Here is a 19,875-nt window from a genome sequence, read left to right on the forward strand (position 1 = left end):
TTACTACGATTCAGACGTAATGACGTCACATACACGTTCGAAAAAGAAGCGCGAGCAAAAGAAATGAGCCGAGACATACAGGAGATTGTTTTGCTAAATCTTCTGAGTTGATTCAGGTTATATTACTTATCTCTGTCTCTGTTAAAATGTCTCTGTTAAAACCGTTCAGTAAACTTCCTGATCTGAATACGGCCAACATCCTGGTGAGCTTTTTTTTTTTTTATTCATGTAGAGCCGTAAAGCAGGACTGTGTGGACGTTAATCTAACTTTTTCTTAGTTTTGACATATTCTGGTGCTTTCACAAACTCAAACCGTATTTCCGTTTATACACACCTCAGTCTGATAAAATTCATGTTCCCAGTATAAATATAATCGCTTCATAATGCCGCTGCTTTGTTTTGCCAACTAGTATCCAAACTGTTTCATTTGAACTTAATCGAAAAGCTTGGAATATTACTAGTTTATAGGTAAAACCTGAAAAACTGTGGTGGGGAAGCAGGAATCAAACTACAATTTTCTGATTCACCGACTCCTTAACCTCAAATTAAATGCATTTGGGAAATACGTTTTTTAAAAGTTATATTAATGTTACTAAATTAACCACTCTTGTATGAAGAGCGGTGCTGTGCTCAAGGAAACAAATCAATAACTGAATATACATTCTCTCAAAGCAGTTAATTTTGAGGAGTTTTGACCTCTCAAATGGTTTGATTCTAAATAATGAATTTAATAACCAGCTTTAATGTTTTAATCTTGACTCAAAGCGATTTTCCCGCAGCTGGTGGAGAATGAGGAGCAGTTTCAACAGAATTTGGCAAATACTCTGGTGGAGGAGACGGCTGTAACTGTGAATGTGTGAGTGACCCTCTCTTCACCCTGCTAACGCTGTAGCTCAGCTGTCTGATACGGGCTAGTTCAGGAAGTGTAGCATTGTTGTGTTCATGTCAGTTTCATTGCAAGGCAGGCGCGGAGCTAGGGGGGGCGGGGGGCGGCGACCGGAGCCTAGCTGGGTGCCCATCGGGGCCCGCAGGTGCCAGAGAGGGTGGAATTGTTTCAAGTCGCTTTAATGTCTGATTATAGAAGGAGAAAGTGCGCCCTCGCCTGTTCAGAAAGGTGTAGGTAATGTTAAAGTCACTGTCCTTCAATGGAATATATAGTAGTCAGTCCCAGTGACTGTTTGACTCACGGTTTAGACAATCTGCTTCCTGGGTAAAAAACGAAACGAGAAACTCGGCCCGCACCGCACCCCGCCCCTCAACAGTCTCCAGCAGCGCAGGTGATACACGTGAGGGGCCCGTCATTGGCCCCACCCCCAGGCCCGAAGCTGACTTGTTCCGCTAGTGTTGCAAAGTATTCCTATTTCTCTAACAACCAGTTTAAAATCAGCTACTATGATCATCTTCAACATCTCTGTGACTGATTACATGCCCCCCCCCCCTCATTGCAGGAGACTTGCCAAGAGTCTCCCACTTCCCATGGAGAACGATGAGAGTCGACCGAGGATCGACCTTGTGGTGTTCATTATTAATCTGACCTCGGACAAGAGGTAATCTTTAATCTCCATCACTTGGGAAAAATAGGTGATCCATTCAAATCCAGCGATTTTGTTTTCTGTTATACTAAGTTTATTCGCTTAGCATTGGTTTGACCTCTGTCTGAAGGGTCTCGGCATGAAAAACGGATCCAAATTGTATAATTAAAGAGAAATATAGATGAGTCAAATCCGTATATTAGAATTTGTTCGGAACTTTCTGGAAGCCAAATTCATATGAAATCAGAAAATGTTCTGCAGTTGGGTAGACAAGAAGGCTTCTGTATTCAGACTCCATGCAGTATTTTATATCACTCTGTACTAGAGTATATGCTCAAACAAATAATCCTGTTCTGCGTTTCGTTATTGTTTTGTCATAGTTTTGAGTCGGCAAAAGCTTCTCTGAAATATTTGGATCCTGGATATTTCCTTGGGAAAGTCTGCTTCATGGCTACTAATGGTATGACAAATCCTCTCCTGAGTCACACAAGTGTACCACAAGTTAGGAAGAGTACTAATAAACCAATGTACCGTGGCTTTCAAAATGGAGGCTTCTGGAAAAAATGGGGGGGGGAGGGGAGGAACACCTTTTCTCTGTGAGTATTTGATCTTTTTACTGTTGTCTGCCCAGCTCGCCATGCCTCAGTCCGCACAGGGTGCCTGGATGCTCTCAGACAGCTGGCCGTCTCGCTCCACTGCCCTCTGTTGTTTGCTGAGGATCAGGTTTGTGCTACAATTACTGAGCATATTTTCCTTCTGAAGTTTAATCTACTAGCCAGAAAAAAGGTTAGAATGAAAGAACAAAGAAAATATTTAATAATGGCATATGTGGAGGTCATAATTTTTTTTTTTTTAAATCATGCTTTAATGACAATGACGAAAATGTAGTGCCTGTTTGGCGGAGTGATGCCAGTTTTATATCGGGTTTGTTGGATTGAAATGTGTGTCTTCTCGACCACATTGAGCTAAAAAAAAAGAAGAAAATATTGCGTATTCATAAGAAAAACTAAAACTGTGCTACCTTTCACTGTAAGGCATTAACTTTTCATAGCGTTTCTTTTTTTATTATCGTTTTTCTACTTTTTACTAGATTTTTTTTTTAAATGACAAAAGAATCATATCACTGAATCTCTGAGAAAAGCCAACCTTTCATTTCAGCTCAATTATTGAGAAAAGAGACAAAAGGGCCATGTTTTAAGAAAGATTTAAAAACATGTCCCAGTTAGTTCCCCCCTGCTGTGACGACCTTCAGAATTCCTAAGCAGTCTTCAAAAGTCGGGGGATTTGCTTTCATCATATTCCAGTTCTGGATCAGTTTGGGAAAAACAAGTACAGCTTTCGTTGCTTTTAGAGATTTTTTTTTTCTCATTCTTCCAATAAAAGTTTAATAATTTATATTAAATGCGGTGAGTTTACATTCTTTTACAAATCAAGATGTTGCCGACAGATCACCCCGAGTCCTTTCTCAGATCACAGGTTTTACATAGAGTTCATGACATCCATAGAGAAAGGTTGATTTTTATTTTATTTTTTCCATTTCTGTGTTGATTTCACTATATTACTGCAATAAACGATAAATTAAGGGCTTTATCTCATTCACGACACATTTGTGTTTTCCCAGTTAGTTACATGTCACTCAGTTCTTAATTTCTCTTCCTTCTCAGACTCCTGAAGGAGCAACGAGTTCAGCGCGAAGGCTGCTCACTATCCTCAAAGTGGCGTCTGGTCTCATTCCGAACACCACCGCTCTGTACCTGTCCAACCTGACCAGGTGCACCATGCCGCCGGACATCGACCAGCCAAGTTTCGATTAGCTCCCCTCTGTCATTTGATTGAAGTAAAATCTTTCCTGCGGTCTTTGTTTTGTATTTATTTGTAGTGCTTTATTTCATTTGTTTTCATCTGTGTGTGTCTGTTGATGTATTGAGTTTTAAAGACGGTATACCATAGTTTGTTTGTTTTTTTCCAATATGCTGTACATTTATGTAATCAGGATTTATAGCTTTGAATTCTGTTTGTCAAATAAAAATGTAATCTTAGCTCATAGAGACAAGTCTTGTGTCGTCTTAAGTAGACACCGGACACAAGATTCTGTGATATCTAAGGAGGTCAGATGGGGGGAAAGGTGTGTCACCCGGAGCGTGTCCAGAGACACCGTCCCTAGAGTCACGTCTGCATGCAAACACTAACACGCAAGCTATTAATAGTTATCATTTTGGCAATTTTCCACCATGCAGGATGTTAAACGCATGACCTCCGACTGAAGACCACAATGAGTCGGTGAGACAATGGATTATCTGCGAAAACAATGATAGCTTTGTGTCTTCTTGCTTCTCAAAGCTGTTTTCTCTCCATGCTGTGCAGCTCCAAGACCAATTTAGACATCCCAGAAATGATCTGAGCACGAAATGTCCATCTGCACATTGTCTGCACTTTACCCTGTCAGCTCGGTAGTACAAAGACCAGCTGATGACCTTTTGAGTCTGTATATGACTTCATCTCTGGCAAGAAATCTGGAATAAGGCATCAAGAGGATGTTCATTCAGCTGTTTCAGAAAGATGCTCTGAAATAAGAGTTGGCAAAATAAAAATACAAGCTGAAGTCAAAGCTGTTGTCCCTTTCTTCTTATTAAAGCTGATTTGTTGGAGAACGTTACACAGACCTAAGCATAAGGAAACGATGCAGATTTTGTGGAACATCAACTACCGTCACGTCTTTAGGGTGTGTTTGCTGTTATAGATACGATAGCGGTTTGGAAAGTGTGTTTTAAGTTTCAGGGGTTTGAAATTTACCATTTTTAACTGCACTAAGTCGGTACTTCTGCTGCGGCATCTCTGTCATATTTTACTTCTGTTATATGCTGTTGATCTGTAGGTGATAGACAACAGGATAATTCTTAGACTGTATTGCAAGAACAAACCTGTAGTACTTTGGATAAATGAAAGACAGTAAACACACTAACCATCACTTTAGTCCCGGTTCAATGTTGTCTGCTTTAATTTCTCCTGTAGGTCCTTCAAACATTCTGCTTCGTATGCCTTTCTTTCTTCTGACCAGGTTTGTGATGGAAGAAAACCTGGTCATTGTTTTTAATACAGTAAGCTTAATGAAAAGTATGTGCAAGAACCGCTTAAAGATTATTTTCAAAAGGTACTTGTCATCTGACAAACTTCACCAAACACATTTTCTAATATCTTGAATATGACCTTACTGTCAGGAAGAAAAGTCAGAAACAGGCTTTTGTATTCTTTTCCCTGTGTGTCTTTCCTCCTCACATTTTCCATGTTTTGTGGCTTAAGCTTTTCTTTTCCACATATTCCCTCGTCGTACTAAAGGAAAATTAACCCATCATGAGCAACCTGGCCCTGCATAAAAACCGCGTCTTCTAAATTTCTGCTTCTTATTGGTCATGTGTTGTTCTAATTTTCAGTAGATAATGATTTTATGCTTTTACTATCTGTAAGGCATAAACATCAATATAAAAAGAAATAGGAGCTTTAAATACAGTCATATGAAAAAGTTTGGGCACCCCTATTAATCTTTATTTTTATTTCTAAATATTTGGGTGTTTGCAACAGCTACTTCAGTTTGATATATCTAATAACTGATGGACACAGTAATATTTCAGTATTGAAATTAGGTTTATTGGACTAACAGAAAATGTGCATTATACATTAAAACAAAATTTGACAGGTGCAAAAATTTGGGTCCCCCTCATCATTTTATTGATTTGAATACCCTTAACTACTTTTCACTGACTTACTAAAACGCAAAATTGATTTGGTAACCTCAATAAGCTTTGAACTTCATAGCCAGGTGTAGCCAATCATGAGAAAAGGTATTTAAGGTGGCCTATTGCAAGATGTTCTCCTACTTGAATCTCCTCTGAAGAGCGGCGTCATGGGCACCTCAAAACAACTCTCAAATGATCTGAAAACAAAGATTGTTCAACATAGTTGTTTAGGGGAAAGATACAAAAAGTTATCTGAGATTTCAGCTGTCAGTTTCCACTGTGGGAACATAGTAAGGAAATGGAAGACAACAGGGACAGTTCTTGTTAAGCCCAGAAGTGGTAGGCCAAGAAAAATATAAGAGAGGCAGAGAAGAAGAATGGTGAGAACAGTCGAGGACAACCCTTAGACCACCTCCAAAGACCTGCAGCAGCATTTTGCTGCAGATGGTGTCACAATTCATTCAACAATTCAGCACACTTTGAACAAGGAGAAGCTGTATGGGAGAGTGATGCGAAAGAAGTCGTTTTTGCAAGCACGCCACAGAGCCGTTTGAGGTCTGCAAAAGCACATTTGGACGAGCCAGCTTCATTTTGGAATAAGGTCCTGTGGACTGATGAAACAAAGATTGAGTCGTTTGGTCATAAAAAAGTTGTTATGCCTGGCAGCAAAAAAAAACACAGCATTCCAAGAAAAACACTTGCTACCCACTGTAAAATTTGGTGGAGGTTCCATCATGCTTTGGGGCTCTGTGGCCAATGCCGGCACTGGGAGTCTTGTTAAAGTTGAAGGTCGCATGGATTCTATTCAATATCAACAGATTCTTGAGAATAATGTTCAAGAATCGGTTACGAAGTTGAAGTTACGCCGGGGATGGATATTTCAGCAGGACGATGATCTGAAACACCGTTCCAAATCTACTCAGGCATTCATGCAGAGGAGCAATTACAATGTTCTGGAATGGCCATCCAGTCCCCGGACCTGAATATCATTGAACATCTGTGGGATGATTTGAAGCGGGCTGTCCATGCTCGGCGACCATCAAACTTAACTGAACTGGAATTGTTTTGTAAAGAGGAATGGTCAAAAATACCTTCATCCAGGATCCAGGAACTCATTAAAAGCTACAGGAAGCGACTAGAGGCTGTTATTTTTGCAAAAGGAGGATCTACTAAATATTAATGTCATATTTTTCCACCTGTCAAATTTTGTGTTAATGCGTACTGCACATTTTCCGTTAGTCCAATAAACCTCATTTCAATACTGAAATATTACTGTGTCCATCAGTTATTAGATATATCAAACTGAAATAGCTGTTGCAAACATCCAAATATTTAGAGATAAAAATAATTAAGATTAATAGGGGTGCCCAAACTTTTTCATATGACAGTATATCACTGATATGATATGTATTTTTCACTTTATGAACTGAATTGCTGAAATTATTCAACTTTCTTACGCTCTTCTTATTTTGTGAGATGCTCATGAGGAGTGACATGAAGCTGGTAAACGTTTTTGTTCATAGCAAAGTCAGTTTTGTGGAATTTTTTTTTTTTTTTAAAGTTATTTGCATTGAGTTCATATACATTTGCTCGCTCTCCACTTAGAACTAAAATTACTGCCAACTGTCAAAGAAAGGATATGCTAGAAATCTTGCTAAGTATACAATTTGTTTCCCTGCCAAAACGTTGGGCCGTGGCCCTGTGAATGTCCACAGAGTCCAAATTAACTTGAGTACGCAGATGGAGCCATCAAGTCATTTTGAGATATCAGACAATTTCCTGTCTCTGCTGTTGTTGTTTGATATGGTCAGAGAATGTTTATTGCTGTTGAATATTTTTGTAGGCATTTAATTATACGCACTACTGTTATGCAGAGTGGGCTTTGTCGAACGTAATATTTGTACATAATAATATCAAAGCAAGGAAAAATGGAGTAAAATTGTAGCGTCTAGTTGTGCAAGTATACCTGAGACCCATCTACACAGACTCAGTGTTGTGATAGCAGCATAAAGTTCATCTACTAAATAATAACTTGAAAGTGGTGAATATTCATGCAGTCTTTTATTTTATACCCCATTTTTATTTAATTGTCTTTTTTTCTTTTTATTAGTTTTCACTCTGACATTGAAGTTTTTTGTAAATTGATTTGTCAAAAAAGAAAAAGAAAATGTTGATCTTGATTGATTTGTAAAAAGCAATAAAAAGCGTAGGACATCCAAAGGGGGTGCATGTGGTGTTAACCATTAAAACATTTTAATCAGAACATTAAACTGAGAGTGGCATTGCTAACAAAGAGAGGCATTGCTTTGCAAAATTTTACAGCATGATTTTAGATATACAGCTTCAACCTTCTCTTTAGCCTCCCAGACTCCCACCAAGCTCTCAGATGAATAAATAAAATCTTCTAATCAGCACTTACAGTGATTGCAATAATTTCCGTGAATGCTGATTTCTTTAATTGCATGTGGTAACTCAGAACCATCCTTCCCCCCACCCAAAAAAAAACAAGCTCTACCACGCAGACCAACTCTGAGAAAAAAAAAAAAAAAACATAACTAAGAAAATCTCGTGACACATTTCTCAAGCATACACCTGATTGCCCCTCATTCACAAAGCGTATCGTGTAATGCGGGTCCACCGATCCGCTGAAAAGCTTTGACCTCAGCTGAGCTGTCAGCCGTTTGAACTTCAGAGGACAAGGTTGAGGAGAAGTGGAGGCAGAGGTGTGTCTCCCCAGAGGGATTGTGCTTTGTGTCACGTCTGCAATGTGTGCACAAACACACACACACACATTCACACGCGCACTATTAGGAGGTTATCATCAAGGCAATTATCCGTCAGACAAGTTAACCAAACAGTGTTTTGGCATCAAGTGAGGACCTGGAAGGATAACAGGATGTCAGTGGGATGGAGGAATGTCTATGATAGCGCTGATAGCCTTGAATCTCTTGGCTCTTTCACGCACGTCTTTGCTAAAACGGACAGAGGCACTTGACCATTCAAGCTGAAAGAGAAGGCCATGACTTTCCACTCTTGGAGACGCACACAGTCGTGACAGTATTGAAATGTGATAAAGGTGCTTTGTTTGAAGAGGTCCAACAGCAAAACAAGAAAAGCTAGGTTGGAGTACCTCTGTGTTTGAGTAGTTTTGTATTTGACAGCGTGAGACACTACTGTCGGTTTTAATTCATCTAAAACGAGTCAAGTCCTCTGACACTGCTGCATGCTTTTATGCTAACACTATATTCAGATTTTGAATTATAAGAATTCTCAGCATTTTTTTCTTAAAACATACCATGCGACTGAGTTACATTTAAAGATATTTTTAAAACTTTTATGAAGTTATTCTGCAGAAAGGTGAAGAATAGTGGAAGGAATTTTAACAATTCAAAACAACAGGAGATTTTTTGGGATATAGTTTACCTATAATTATAGCTAATAAATATATACATTTTCACAATAAATCTTTGTTTTGATTAACAGAAATGTGTCTCACAGTTTTCTTAAAATGCAAAAGTAATGTTAGCAGAGTTTGATGCTTGCATCACCTCAACAACTTATTCTGATTCTGGCGGGATAAATAACAACAAGGAGTTCTGAGAAGTGCACCATCTCTTCTGGTAAACTTACAAAGGATGGAGAAGCCGCCACTTCTCAGGCGAACTGATGTGGCACGTAGCTAGCCTGCCGTGTGTCTGAGAATGTAAGCATAAGCATAGCAACAGTCTTCTGTGATATTTAATATAAGCTAATTTAGTGTTTTATTTCTTGTATGCGTATGAAGATCTTTTGTGTGAGCTGTTTTAAATATCGAAAATCGGCCAAAACAGTTTTCATTTAGCAAAGATCCAGATGATTAAAGCTGATAGCTAGTCCAAAGGGGCTAAAACCAAAGCAGAAGAAACTCCATACTCCACAATGCAACAGAGGCCTAAGTGAACACTTTTTTTTATGAACTTTTAAACCATTGCCACATCTGGTGTTTACAAAGTAGCCAATTCATTATTTACAGCAAAAAGTGAAGACTGGAGATCAGCACCCTTAATGATCATCAAGAATCAAACACATACTGACTGCAGTCAGCAAAACTATTTAATTGGTCTGTAATTCTGTGAAATAGCGTTGACTTTGTTCACTTCCACTATTATTTTTTTAGTTTTATCTTGCTTTACTTTTCTGTCAGAGTTACTTTGTGTCAAAATGTTTTACACGTTCTGTTCTCAACAGTGTTTCACACAGGAAGATCGTTACTGGAGCTCCCCTTCAGGGTAAACAATACAAACACACAGAAAGGTCACCAAAAGAAATGGGCAGTGAGAAGAAGCAGATCATTCTTTATTGGTAAAATGAGATTTACAGTACAATAAAACCATTTTTTCAAGAATTTAGATGTACATTAAGCGAATAAGCAGTCAGTTACAACAAAAGCAAGTCTCTTGGGCTTATTAAACATTTTTTTAAGGATAAGGTTAATATTATCATCAGTCTTACTAATCATTGAATGTCAAGGTGTGAAAGTGCTTGCAAGTGGAAGATTTTCTGATTGCTGAAATCTAAGACGGTCCAGTGCGACCACATTGTTCAACCAGAAAAGCCCAGCTCCTTGTAGGTGGTGTCGATGTCAGCGATGACAACGGCCATCACGTTCCTCAGGGCCTGCTTGCCGGCAGCGTCCAAGCCGGCCCTCTCCCCCATGATTTCAGCGATCACCTCAGTAATCAGCTGAACGGAAGGAAAACATCGAGAAAGTCAGGGAAACCACTCTCAGAGAAGCGTTTTAAAGGGGAAGCGTTGTTACGAAGGCAGCATCCTCACCCTGAAGTTATTGATTGGGATCTTGTGCTTGGTGGCGTGAGTGTTGGCCAGGGGTTTGAGGATGGCGGCGTGGTTGCCTTTGGCCTTCAGGAGCTCACCGAGCTTCTTCAGCACAGTGGCGCCGTGGGCAGAAACGGCCGCGTTGCTGGCCAGGTCTCCCTTAGCGATGCCGGCAAACTTCGGGAACAGCTTTTGGGTTTCCGGGTGTTCCTGGAATAAGCTGCGGGGAAACGAAGGAAGAATCAAAGGATGATGAGTTATTGCACCAAAAACATTAACATTAACATTAACATCTTTTTCCCCAGTGACAAACTATTTAGATGAACAACTTAGATTTTCATGAGAAGGGATGGGCTGGTTACCAGTATCATCAGTACTGCTTTAAAAAAAACGTAGGAATTCAATTTTTTTTAATCCCAGAAATTCCTCTTAATAAGGTACTAAGGGAAATATCTGAGCAACTGAAGTTTTCTCTGACTGTCTGGAACTTTGGGTAACTCGGTGCTGCACACTGCTGGCCAGCTTACTGAAACTGGAGAACTAACATTTTAACATGCATGCAACAAAACAAAAAATCAGCAGCATGACTGTCAGGCATGAATAATAGCCTGACCAGCTAACATCGGCTTGCTTGACAGAACAGAATACAAAATCATTTTCTGAAATAACCGATTAAAACCAATATTCAATTTGATGTCTGATTTGCATTTTTTATAAATCATAACAATGAACAACCATCAACCGTCTTCATTCACATTAGAGGACGTGTGGTTATTGAAGCACTAATTATTGCTGTGAAAACAATCTGTCACGCAAGGATGGAAACGGTCTTATCGTTCCAGAGCCACTGACCGGGTCAGAACCAGATTCCCATGGGTGTTGTAATCCTCTTCCACCGGACCCCAGTGCTTCAGAACCATATCAAAATCTGCCATGATCTGGGAAGACAAAAGTCTGACAAGAAACAGACGTATAAAATAGCATAGAAAAAAAAAAAAACACCACTTAGTTTGGAATTGAGGCTCTTCTTTCTAAAAATGAGAGGCGGCAGAAAAACACCCTCCAGTTTTAGGAGGATTGTAAAAGCTCCACAAATAGTGTTATCTTGTTGTGTGGCACTGCATTTCTCCTGTTTGGTTTGGTGGCCTCGGGCCAAAATCCACTCCATTCAAGGGCATCTCATTGCCAGAAAGAGTTGAATCTATTACCTCATTTGCCCTTAGTGACGGTGTTATAAAGCCTCAGTGCAGTTTTGTATAATTTAAACTGATATTAGATGCACAGTAGATGCATCTAATGTCATCAAAGATTATTATAGCTGTAAAATGCATGCATTTTTCTTTTAATTGTTGATATTTTTCTCATTAAAAGCAATGGTTCTCCAAAACCTGCTCATGCTCGTCCAATTTTCATGAAAAATGATCTAAAGATATCTTTTTGTGGAAGAAGGCCCCCAGATCAATTTCTATGCATTTTGAACATATCTGTTATAAACAGGACTAATTATCTTAACAGTTTTTGCAAAGAAACTGTTCCTCAGTCTATTGATTTAGATTTAACTTACATTAAACTTTTGATATGCATTTAAATGTTCCAGTTTTTGCCAGAGACTCTGATGCAAAATCAATAGTAAAGGTATTTACTGACCTGCAAGCTGAAAAATGATCCTGTGTGGTTATCCAAGTTTCTCCTTGGCCTGACTCTCCCCCTCAAACTGTCCTTTTATACTCCCTCCCTCTGTCATGCCACCCAATTTTTTTCCAGCACTCCTCTCAGTCTACCGCTCTTCCTGCACGTCTCTTAAAAACACTCTCAGCACCACCGACCTCTGATGCCCAACAAACATCAGCTCAGTGATCATCATGTGGTAACTTTTCTGCTGGCCCTCCTCAGTGAGATGCTCGTCTCCATGATTTTTGACTATTCATACAGACCAGAGGAAAATCCTCTTACTTCCTATACAATAAGAGTGCAGGTGCAGGCGTTGCCTGTCAAATATGGTCAAAACTCTTCGATCAACAACTGTTTGACGGACGTAGAGGATCTGTGCATTTGCTTAGATGCTCCTTGAACTTTTTCCACATTTTTTTAGGTTACAACCACAAACTTCGGTGAATTTTGTTTGGGCTTTATTCGTGCATAAAGTGGAAGGAAAATCCAAATTTTTGGGGTTTTGTCTCGTTTCAAAGCGAGAAATTTAAATTTCCCGCCTATTCTTCTTTGCAAAATAGTTGAAGTTTGGTCAGACTGGAAGGAGAGCATCTGTGAACAACAGTTTTCGAGTTTTGCCACAGATTAACTGTTAGACGTATTATATTGTTGGACCCCAGCGCCACCTTTCAATGCAAACTCTTTTACTGTAGCTCTGCTTGGAGGTTCAGTGTCGTCATCCTCAATCTCCATAATGTTTTCTTGTTGGAGGCTATATCTATTTTCTCAGAAACTCTGACCAGCTTCTTTGTTCTTGCTGAAGAAAACAACTCCAGACCATGATGCTGCCACCACCATTTTTTTTTACCAAAGGTTTTCTGTCAAACATATTGTTTTGCAAGTAGACCAAAGTTCGGTTTGGACGGTTCAGGCCAGAGCACCATTTTCCACATGTGTGTTGCGTCTTCAAAATTAGCAAAAAATTTGAATGAAAATGTCATCTAAACATGGAAGTGAAATGTGTACAAACATGCACACACACACACACACACAAAGAAAATTTATTACTATATAGCTTCTTTCAGTATATTTTCTACGATCAAAGTTAGGGACTGGATCCCAACACAACAATTTAGGAATAAATGCACATGATTGTATTAAAGTTACATGTGTAAAAATTAAGTTTTCATAGACAACATCTTTCCCAGATTAATCCTTCAACATGGCAAAAGCCACAACTCACATCACTGATCTTTTTAGTGACGTTCTATAATTAAATCAAACCAACAGCTATGTTGTTTTTTATTTTTATTTTAGCTAGTTACAGCCTCTACTTCAGGCATTTTTCATTTCAGCACTAGCAGTAAAGATTGTAGCTGTGCTTCATCCGATTTCCAGGATTCTAAAACCTGCACAATTAGACCTGTGATTTATTGTTTCCATAAATGCTCCCCGCTGAGCGTTGCTCAGGGGATACTTCCCTCCTTTATTCTGCTCTCGCGTTTCCGCAAGATTGGATGTTAGAAAAAAAAAAACCCTCCTGTTTTGGCTTTGAAGAAATAGAGCCGGTAAGTATACAAAGGACATCATCTTAAAAGGATGTGCAGCTCAAGCAAAGAAGGTCTATTGTGGTCTTAAACTGACCTTCAGAGACAGTTTTCTGTTTTTCTGTTTGCAGTATGCAAAACAACCTGTGATTCCCTAGAGACAATAAGGCTTTAAAGTCATACACTGACCCACACAATCTTGAATAGACATGTCCATTCAAGAAGAGAAATAGAAAAAAGTTGGATGTTTTTTTTAAGACTTGTCCAAACCAACAATAATGCACTCACGCAAAGTTTGAGATTGTTATTATTATCGTGCTTACACCTGCACCTTAGATGTTTTGTAGCTGCAATGTTTTCTCTAAAAGCCAAATTTCTCTGGATTGTTAACCATGCACGTAAAAAAAAATTGCGAATGATGTAAAATAACCCTCATAGACAAAAAAACTTAATATGCAAACCATCTGACCAACTGTTTGTGTCCCATGCTTGACAAAGGAATGCTCCAACAAGTTCACTTCAGTTTTATGTGTTTGTTTCCTCAAAGCATTCCATGATGGCATTTTTGCTATTTCATTTGTAGTTTCATCAGTTCACTGTTGTTGAACCTAAAATTTCAAGATCCTCATATGTAAGGTTCTCACATAATGCAAAACCGATCTACAGGCAAACAACATGCATGTACATGTTTAAATACTTCTTAACATGCATTTAGTCACACGATTTTGCAAAATAATGCAAAAATGAATAAATAGAAATAAGAATAAAAGTCAAATAACAACAATAATAACATTAGAAGATAAATATGAAAAGGAAAAATATACAATTGCATTTGTAATTTCTTAGGATATCTTTGAATTAAAAATTTGCGTGATGATTCAAAACAGCTTCATCACGTGACAAAAAATGGGGGGAGAAATGAAGAAATAAGTAGGCATCATAGTGTCTATTGTTGTTATCAAGTGACAAACCTGCCCTCTGCTGGTTAATGTTTAATACTGCACTGGGTGAAAAGTACGCCCCTCCCCGACCGAACGCTGATTGGATCAAACTTCTCAGTGGATGCCAGCTTATCCAATAGCAGCGTCCACTGAACTAACTGGTATGCAGCAACCGGAAGAAAGAATTGAAACGTTTGGTTCAAAGTTGACAGCAAGTTTTTCTTGTTTTATTTGACTTTGAATCAATAGATTTTTTTTTTACTTGGGAAATTGTCCGAGATGATACAGGCTTTAAAAGGTGTCAGACACGTAACGTCCGGTACAATGAAGCAAGCAGGTAGCTATTGTTATAATCATGTCTACCGCGGGTTTGATAGTAGTTGATCGGCAGGGCCACATAAGGATTATGTAAAAAAAAAAAACTAAAATAAAAGTTTGAACTTATTTATCCAGCTTGAATTTGGAGCAGAAATTCAAATCTGCTGGGTTTTTTCCCCCCCTTTTGCTAGTCATGTGAAAACAAGTCTCTTCCTGACTAAACAAAAAGCTGCCTGTGTGACTTCAGTCAAACAGAGATGTAAGATCTGGACTGGAGTGGTGGCAAACATTCCTGAACATGAGCATTAACATTAACATGATCTCACGGGTCTCATGATGTTTCCACGAAATGGTGAATATGCAGACAGTGGTCCACCACCAATTCAGATGAGCTCAGTTCCTCAGTTTTTGTTCTGTTATCCTGGTCTGTAGCTTACAGGTCTGAAATCTGATTCATGACTATGATAAGACGGAATCTTAGCATTGGTTCATTCTTTTGAGTTTGGGGGTAGAGCTGATTTCTGATGCTTTCAAATCAACCTGCAGGACCTAACTAAACCAAAAGGTATCCATTTGGATACATTCAGTATTTCAGATCTCTTCAATAACAAACATATAGCAGGAGCCTGAGGAAAGATTGTGCCTGACTCAAGAAATCTACAACTCTATTCAAAACTCTGTCTGTCCCATCTTGAATTACTGAGTATTCCCATTTTGAAACTTGGAAAATTTTACTTCAAGCCTTCAGGTTAAATGGATAATAATTAAATGGATAATAATGTATGTAAAACTTTTGTTGTGCTCTTGTTTTTACATTTCTTGACATGTTGATATTGCTCATTAGGAAATGTTTGGAAGCAACCATTTGTTGCTTAACTTTCAGTGTATAAAAAAATGATTTATGTCTGTCTTTGATGGGCTAAAATTACCTTGAGAGACCAAGTCACTCATAATTATTGACATTAAGTATCTAATCACATCATCACTGCATGTCCAGTTACAGAGCTCTGCGTACCAGTCCCATGGGGGGAGATCAGAGGTAAAGTCTGGGGTCCTGATCACGGTCGCCCAGTTCTATGCCTGCATGGCTGGGCAGACAACTGTGGGACATTCAACAAGCTGCTCCCTCTTCTACCTAAAGGTGAGGGTTTTTTGTTTTGTATTGTTTTTGCATTAAATGTGAAACATGTTTTCTAATCGCACTGAATGTTTAATCAGACCCCAGCCCTTACTGTAGCATGGGGTCTATGAAAGTAATAGCAGCTCTCAATTTTATTTAACAGTGGACATGTGTTGCTTTTCCACATAGTTATCGTTTGTTCCGCAGCAAAACCGACCAACCTTAATCTCATGTGACCAAAGCGCTCAGTTCAAATTAAAGTCCCATCAGCATTCGGTTAACTCCATGTTTATGGTTTCTATGGATACTGTCACACCGTGATGCTAACAGTGAGCTTCGAAGAGTACCACCAAGAAAACCTTGGGTTCTCATCCAGTCTAGTTTGTCACTGTTTCAGTTGTTTCCCATTTTCAAATAATAAGTTTTTTTTAGTTACAAGTGCAAGATTATTGTTGAGCAGCTTTTGTGTTGCATCTACGTCCTGACTCATTTTTATAAATATATATATAAAACCCAAGGCAACAATAACTATTAAATCTAAAAATCAAAAGCAACCAACACTTTAAGTACAGCACCGATGATTTTTTTTCCCCCTGGATGTTTTTTCCCACTGACTAAATTTACTTAAATTTATTGTTTTTTCCAGTGTTAGATTGTGTATTTAGATGTCAAACATATGCTTTTCAAAGCTGCTTAAAAGTCTTTACCAGTGGTGCCAATAACTGTGACCGTAACTCTTAAAGCAGGAAAAGTTCTCCTCATCGTCCTTCATTCTTTTTTCAGACTTCAGATACTTTGCAGTGGACCTGGCAGGTCACGGCTGCTCATCCCATCGCCCTCCTGGAGTTCTGTATGCCTTCCCCTCTTACGTGATGGACGTGCGTAGAGTTGTTGATGGTACGTGACGGTCAGAACTGGCAAACTCCCATTTCGGCAATTATATCAAATCAAATTTCACTACGCTAGCTAGCAGCATGTATTTCCAGTTTACCAGAAAGTAGTGGTGTATTACTTAAGACCAGGAGTTTAAGAATCCTTTTATGGTTCAAAATGGGGTTGATGATGTGAAAAATTACACCCACAGCTCTGCAATTGAGTAAATTCTCCATCATTGGCCACAGCATGGGTGAGTGAAGATACAGTAAACAAACTAGAGCCATAAAATATTCTTGTAATTTAATAACGTTCCTGTTTTTGCTTCAGGTGGTAACATAGCTGGAATGGTGAGTGAGCCTCCTTGCAAAAGGATACAAACATATAATTCACATAAATTGTGAAACATCATGCTCTGCATCACGCATCATGCTCTGACAAAGGCTTTGGTTTCAGTAAGGACAGGGAATCTGGCCAGACTTGATGGGAAGAGAATGGAGCTAAATGCAGGTTAATAACTAATAACATGGTGCAAAACAGTTGAGACTCAGCTTTAGCTTTAGCTTTAATCAATCAATCAATAAATCAAATTTTATTTGTATAGCACATTTCAGCAGCAAGGCATTTCAAAGTGCTTTACATAATTAAAATAAAAACAACATGTGACATTGAATAAACAGTGAGAAAGAGATTTTGAAAAAAAAAAAGATAAAAACATTCAAACCCGCATCCCTTTTAGGACTTCAGTTAAATGTCGTTTAACTGGGACTCTAGCTTCCAGGACAGTAAACATAAAACTAGAGCCAGAACCAGAGGGGTTTAAAACAGCAAACATGTTTTGCAAAGAAAAATTGTGAAAAATGTCAGCTTGTAGATGTGTGAAAGTGATAGAGATTTAACCTAAAACCGTAAAGCTACAGCAAAAATAGTTCTTAATTTGTAGAGCCACTATTAAAGAAAATTCATGCCAAATCTGCAGATGTTTTAAATGTTGAAAAGCAGGTATAATTTTACTTTCAATTCACAGTTCTGCAATACTGTTATTTGTTGAAACAAAACACAGAAAAGTTTAAGGCGATGTATAAATGACGTGCGTCCATGTGGTGTTTTCCGCAGTTCAGCGCTCTCTATCCAGAGATGGTGGACGCCTTGGTGCTGCTGGATTCCTACGGATTCTTACCCACAGATCCGGTATTTTCACCAACACTGCAGCGGCTTTCTCAGTTAAATTCTTATGTCAGAACGTCATTAAAGATTTTTGCATTCAATAAAAAATAAAAAATAAAAAATGTAAATGTTGGAAATACTGTTGAATGTTATCTCTTTGAATGATGATATGTGGACCTGCTGGATTCAAAATGATCCATTTGTTGCTTCATTTGATCCAGTTCTGGGATTGTCCCTGACAATTCAGAGAAATGAATAATATGAAAGATGGATTATTTAAAATACTTTCTGACATCGCTGGATGTAATTTTATTTGCAGAAAGAAATGCCCAGAGTGCTACGACAGGGCCTGGATGAGTTGATAGAGTTTGAAAAGAAGGTAGAAAATAAGAAGACGAGGGTTTACACTTACGAAAAAGCCGTTGAGAGGTGCCACACCTTCTTATGTCAGCTGTTCTCAAGACTTATTACATGTCACACTAAATGTGTGTTCAACATTTAGGCTTTTGGCTGGAAACCCAAGTTTGACTGAGGAGTCTGCAAAGATCCTCCTAGAGCGAGGCCTAGTTAAAGTTGAAGGAGGTACATGAATATCCTTCTCACGTCTGACCTGCTGTATTTTGTCCTCATAAAGGAGTTGAAAGCATGACTGATAATTCTCTGTTGCAGGAGTTCTGTTCTCCAGAGACTTTCGGATCAACCTGGTAGGCGACCGTTGCGCCGTTTGACTCCCTGCAGCCACGCGATGCAGCTTGTGAACCCTTCTTTTGTGTTTTTAGACAAACGTAGTGCGGATCAGTCTGGAGCAGAGTCTGGGGCTGCAGTCAAGCATACAAGCCTCTGTCCTTGTTGTTCTGTAAAGATCTTCTTCCGCCTCACTTTGTTTGTTGTTTTTTTCCGATTCCACTTGAATGCCTCACGCTGAATACGTGTGCTTATTGTTTGATTTAACAGAGCAGAAAATGGCTTTGAGAAAATGTTTGCCGACTCTGATCAGAAGAAAAATATATCAGCTCTTCTTCAGGCCTACAGGGACCGACATGTGAGTTCATTCTTCCTGACTGCTTTTGTCAAGAGAGCTGTGTCAACCGATATTCAAGTTCAAAAGATCTGCTAGAAACTGCTTTTTTTAAAACTAATTTTAAGGTTAGTATTTCACTTGATTATTCACTAGTCTTAACTAGTCGTATTTATCAGCATCTCCTGTAGAAGGTGCTAAATTCAAAAGACATGATCTATAAACGTTCGGTGCCACATTAACATCAGTCTTTTCTCCTACACACTGGTGAGAAAACAGCCAATTAATGTTAAGTTTTTTGTTTTGTTTTTTTTACAAGCATGTTTCTGTGTTTCAGAACACGGTGGTGCAGGTTCCAGGCGATCATCACGTCCACCTGAATAACCCTGAAGTGGTCGCACCGCTTGTGTCGGAGTTCCTGCAGAACAAAGCGCTCTCAGCATCAGCAGGCTCCGACGATGCTCATCCTCCTAAGTTATAGTGAACACACCGTAGGACAAACATTCATCTTTCAATTTTTGTCAATTTTTGCGATTCAAGGTTGTGAATTGTGCATTAATCCAGCTCTGTTTACTCTTGAAGTGGAGCTCAGAAGTAAAACCTTAAGCTGTTTTAGAAGGCTTTTATGTGTGATTAACTATTTCATTAAATATGCATAAGTATGTAACCTGTTTTGACATGATTTTCTGTGATGACAGCTTCTGCCTTATGAGCAAGTGAACAAACCATGAGTGAGAACCATGGTTGTCAAAGGGATAATTATGGTGTGTCTTGCTCTGTATCAAGGGCAGTCAAAGTATAGTTTTAGGGATCAAAATGTAGATTAAATAAAGTTGAAACACATACTTTAATTTTTTTTTCCCAGGGTGCTAATTACCTTCAAATATCCTTTAAACCATATGTTAGACAGGCAGTCCACCCTAATCCACTGATTGTGATTTGTGATTGCTTTGGTTGACTGACTTATTTGAAATGATCTTGTTCAAAAAGTTCAATAAGGCTGAGACTATAGGCTCTACTGTAATTGCAATCAGACAATTAGTCAAGCTTGTGCTTCTTTTTGCTTAATCACCAAATAAAGCATTCATGGTTTTGTTTCCATGCCTCAGTTTTCGTTCATGTTTCAGACTTTGTTAATTGACTTTTTAATTGTCTAATTA

At 38.7% G+C, this 19,875-nt stretch overlaps 3 protein-coding genes across 3 annotated transcripts; 2 read left to right on the forward strand and 1 right to left on the reverse strand.

Moving 5' to 3' along the window:
• The first annotated feature begins 17 nt into the window (after positions 1-17).
• Positions 18-3,578, forward strand: pane1 (proliferation associated nuclear element). The gene is made up of 6 exons (XM_008415061.2): positions 18-203; positions 780-856; positions 1,449-1,547; positions 1,913-1,992; positions 2,164-2,255; positions 3,197-3,578. Exons 1-6 carry the CDS (start codon positions 147-149, stop codon positions 3,344-3,346), a joined length of 555 nt encoding a protein of 184 aa, XP_008413283.1. The 5' UTR covers positions 18-146; the 3' UTR covers positions 3,347-3,578.
• Positions 3,579-9,580: 6,002 nt separating this feature from the next.
• Positions 9,581-11,840, reverse strand: mb (myoglobin). The gene is given in 5 exon segments (XM_008415051.2): positions 9,581-9,988; positions 10,082-10,301; positions 10,934-11,019; positions 11,729-11,803; positions 11,805-11,840. Coding segments are annotated over 5 exon segments (543 nt in total). The 5' UTR covers positions 11,826-11,840; the 3' UTR covers positions 9,581-9,847.
• Positions 11,841-14,370: 2,530 nt separating this feature from the next.
• On the forward strand, positions 14,371-19,812 carry serhl (serine hydrolase like). The gene is made up of 12 exons (XM_008414984.2): positions 14,371-14,556; positions 15,535-15,678; positions 16,441-16,554; positions 16,742-16,783; positions 16,861-16,880; positions 17,647-17,721; positions 18,017-18,126; positions 18,200-18,279; positions 18,367-18,401; positions 18,477-18,553; positions 18,652-18,739; positions 19,053-19,812. The coding sequence occupies exons 1-12, from the start codon at positions 14,499-14,501 to the stop codon at positions 19,194-19,196; spliced, it is 987 nt and encodes a 328-aa protein (XP_008413206.1). The 5' UTR covers positions 14,371-14,498; the 3' UTR covers positions 19,197-19,812.
• The last annotated feature ends 63 nt before the right edge of the window (positions 19,813-19,875 follow it).

The sequence above is a fragment of the Poecilia reticulata genome, linkage group LG1, assembly GCF_000633615.1.
Source record: "Poecilia reticulata strain Guanapo linkage group LG1, Guppy_female_1.0+MT, whole genome shotgun sequence".
In the NCBI taxonomy this organism is placed as follows: domain Eukaryota; kingdom Metazoa; phylum Chordata; class Actinopteri; order Cyprinodontiformes; family Poeciliidae; genus Poecilia; species Poecilia reticulata.

Excerpts from the sequence above, each read along its gene's own strand:
- serhl (XM_008414984.2), top strand. The coding sequence starts at position 14,499 with ATGATACAGGCTTTAAAAGGTGTCAGACACGTAACGTCCGGTACAATG. Across the intron at positions 15,679-16,440 it reads GCTCCCTCTTCTACCTAAAG|ACTTCAGATACTTTGCAGTG; the intron begins GTGAGGGTTTTT and ends TTCTTTTTTCAG. Across the intron at positions 18,280-18,366 it reads CCTAGTTAAAGTTGAAGGAG|GAGTTCTGTTCTCCAGAGAC; the intron begins GTACATGAATAT and ends TCTCTGTTGCAG.
- pane1 (XM_008415061.2), top strand. The coding sequence starts at position 147 with ATGTCTCTGTTAAAACCGTTCAGTAAACTTCCTGATCTGAATACGGCC. Across the intron at positions 1,548-1,912 it reads AATCTGACCTCGGACAAGAG|TTTTGAGTCGGCAAAAGCTT; the intron begins GTAATCTTTAAT and ends GTTTTGTCATAG. Across the intron at positions 1,993-2,163 it reads CTGCTTCATGGCTACTAATG|CTCGCCATGCCTCAGTCCGC; the intron begins GTATGACAAATC and ends TTGTCTGCCCAG.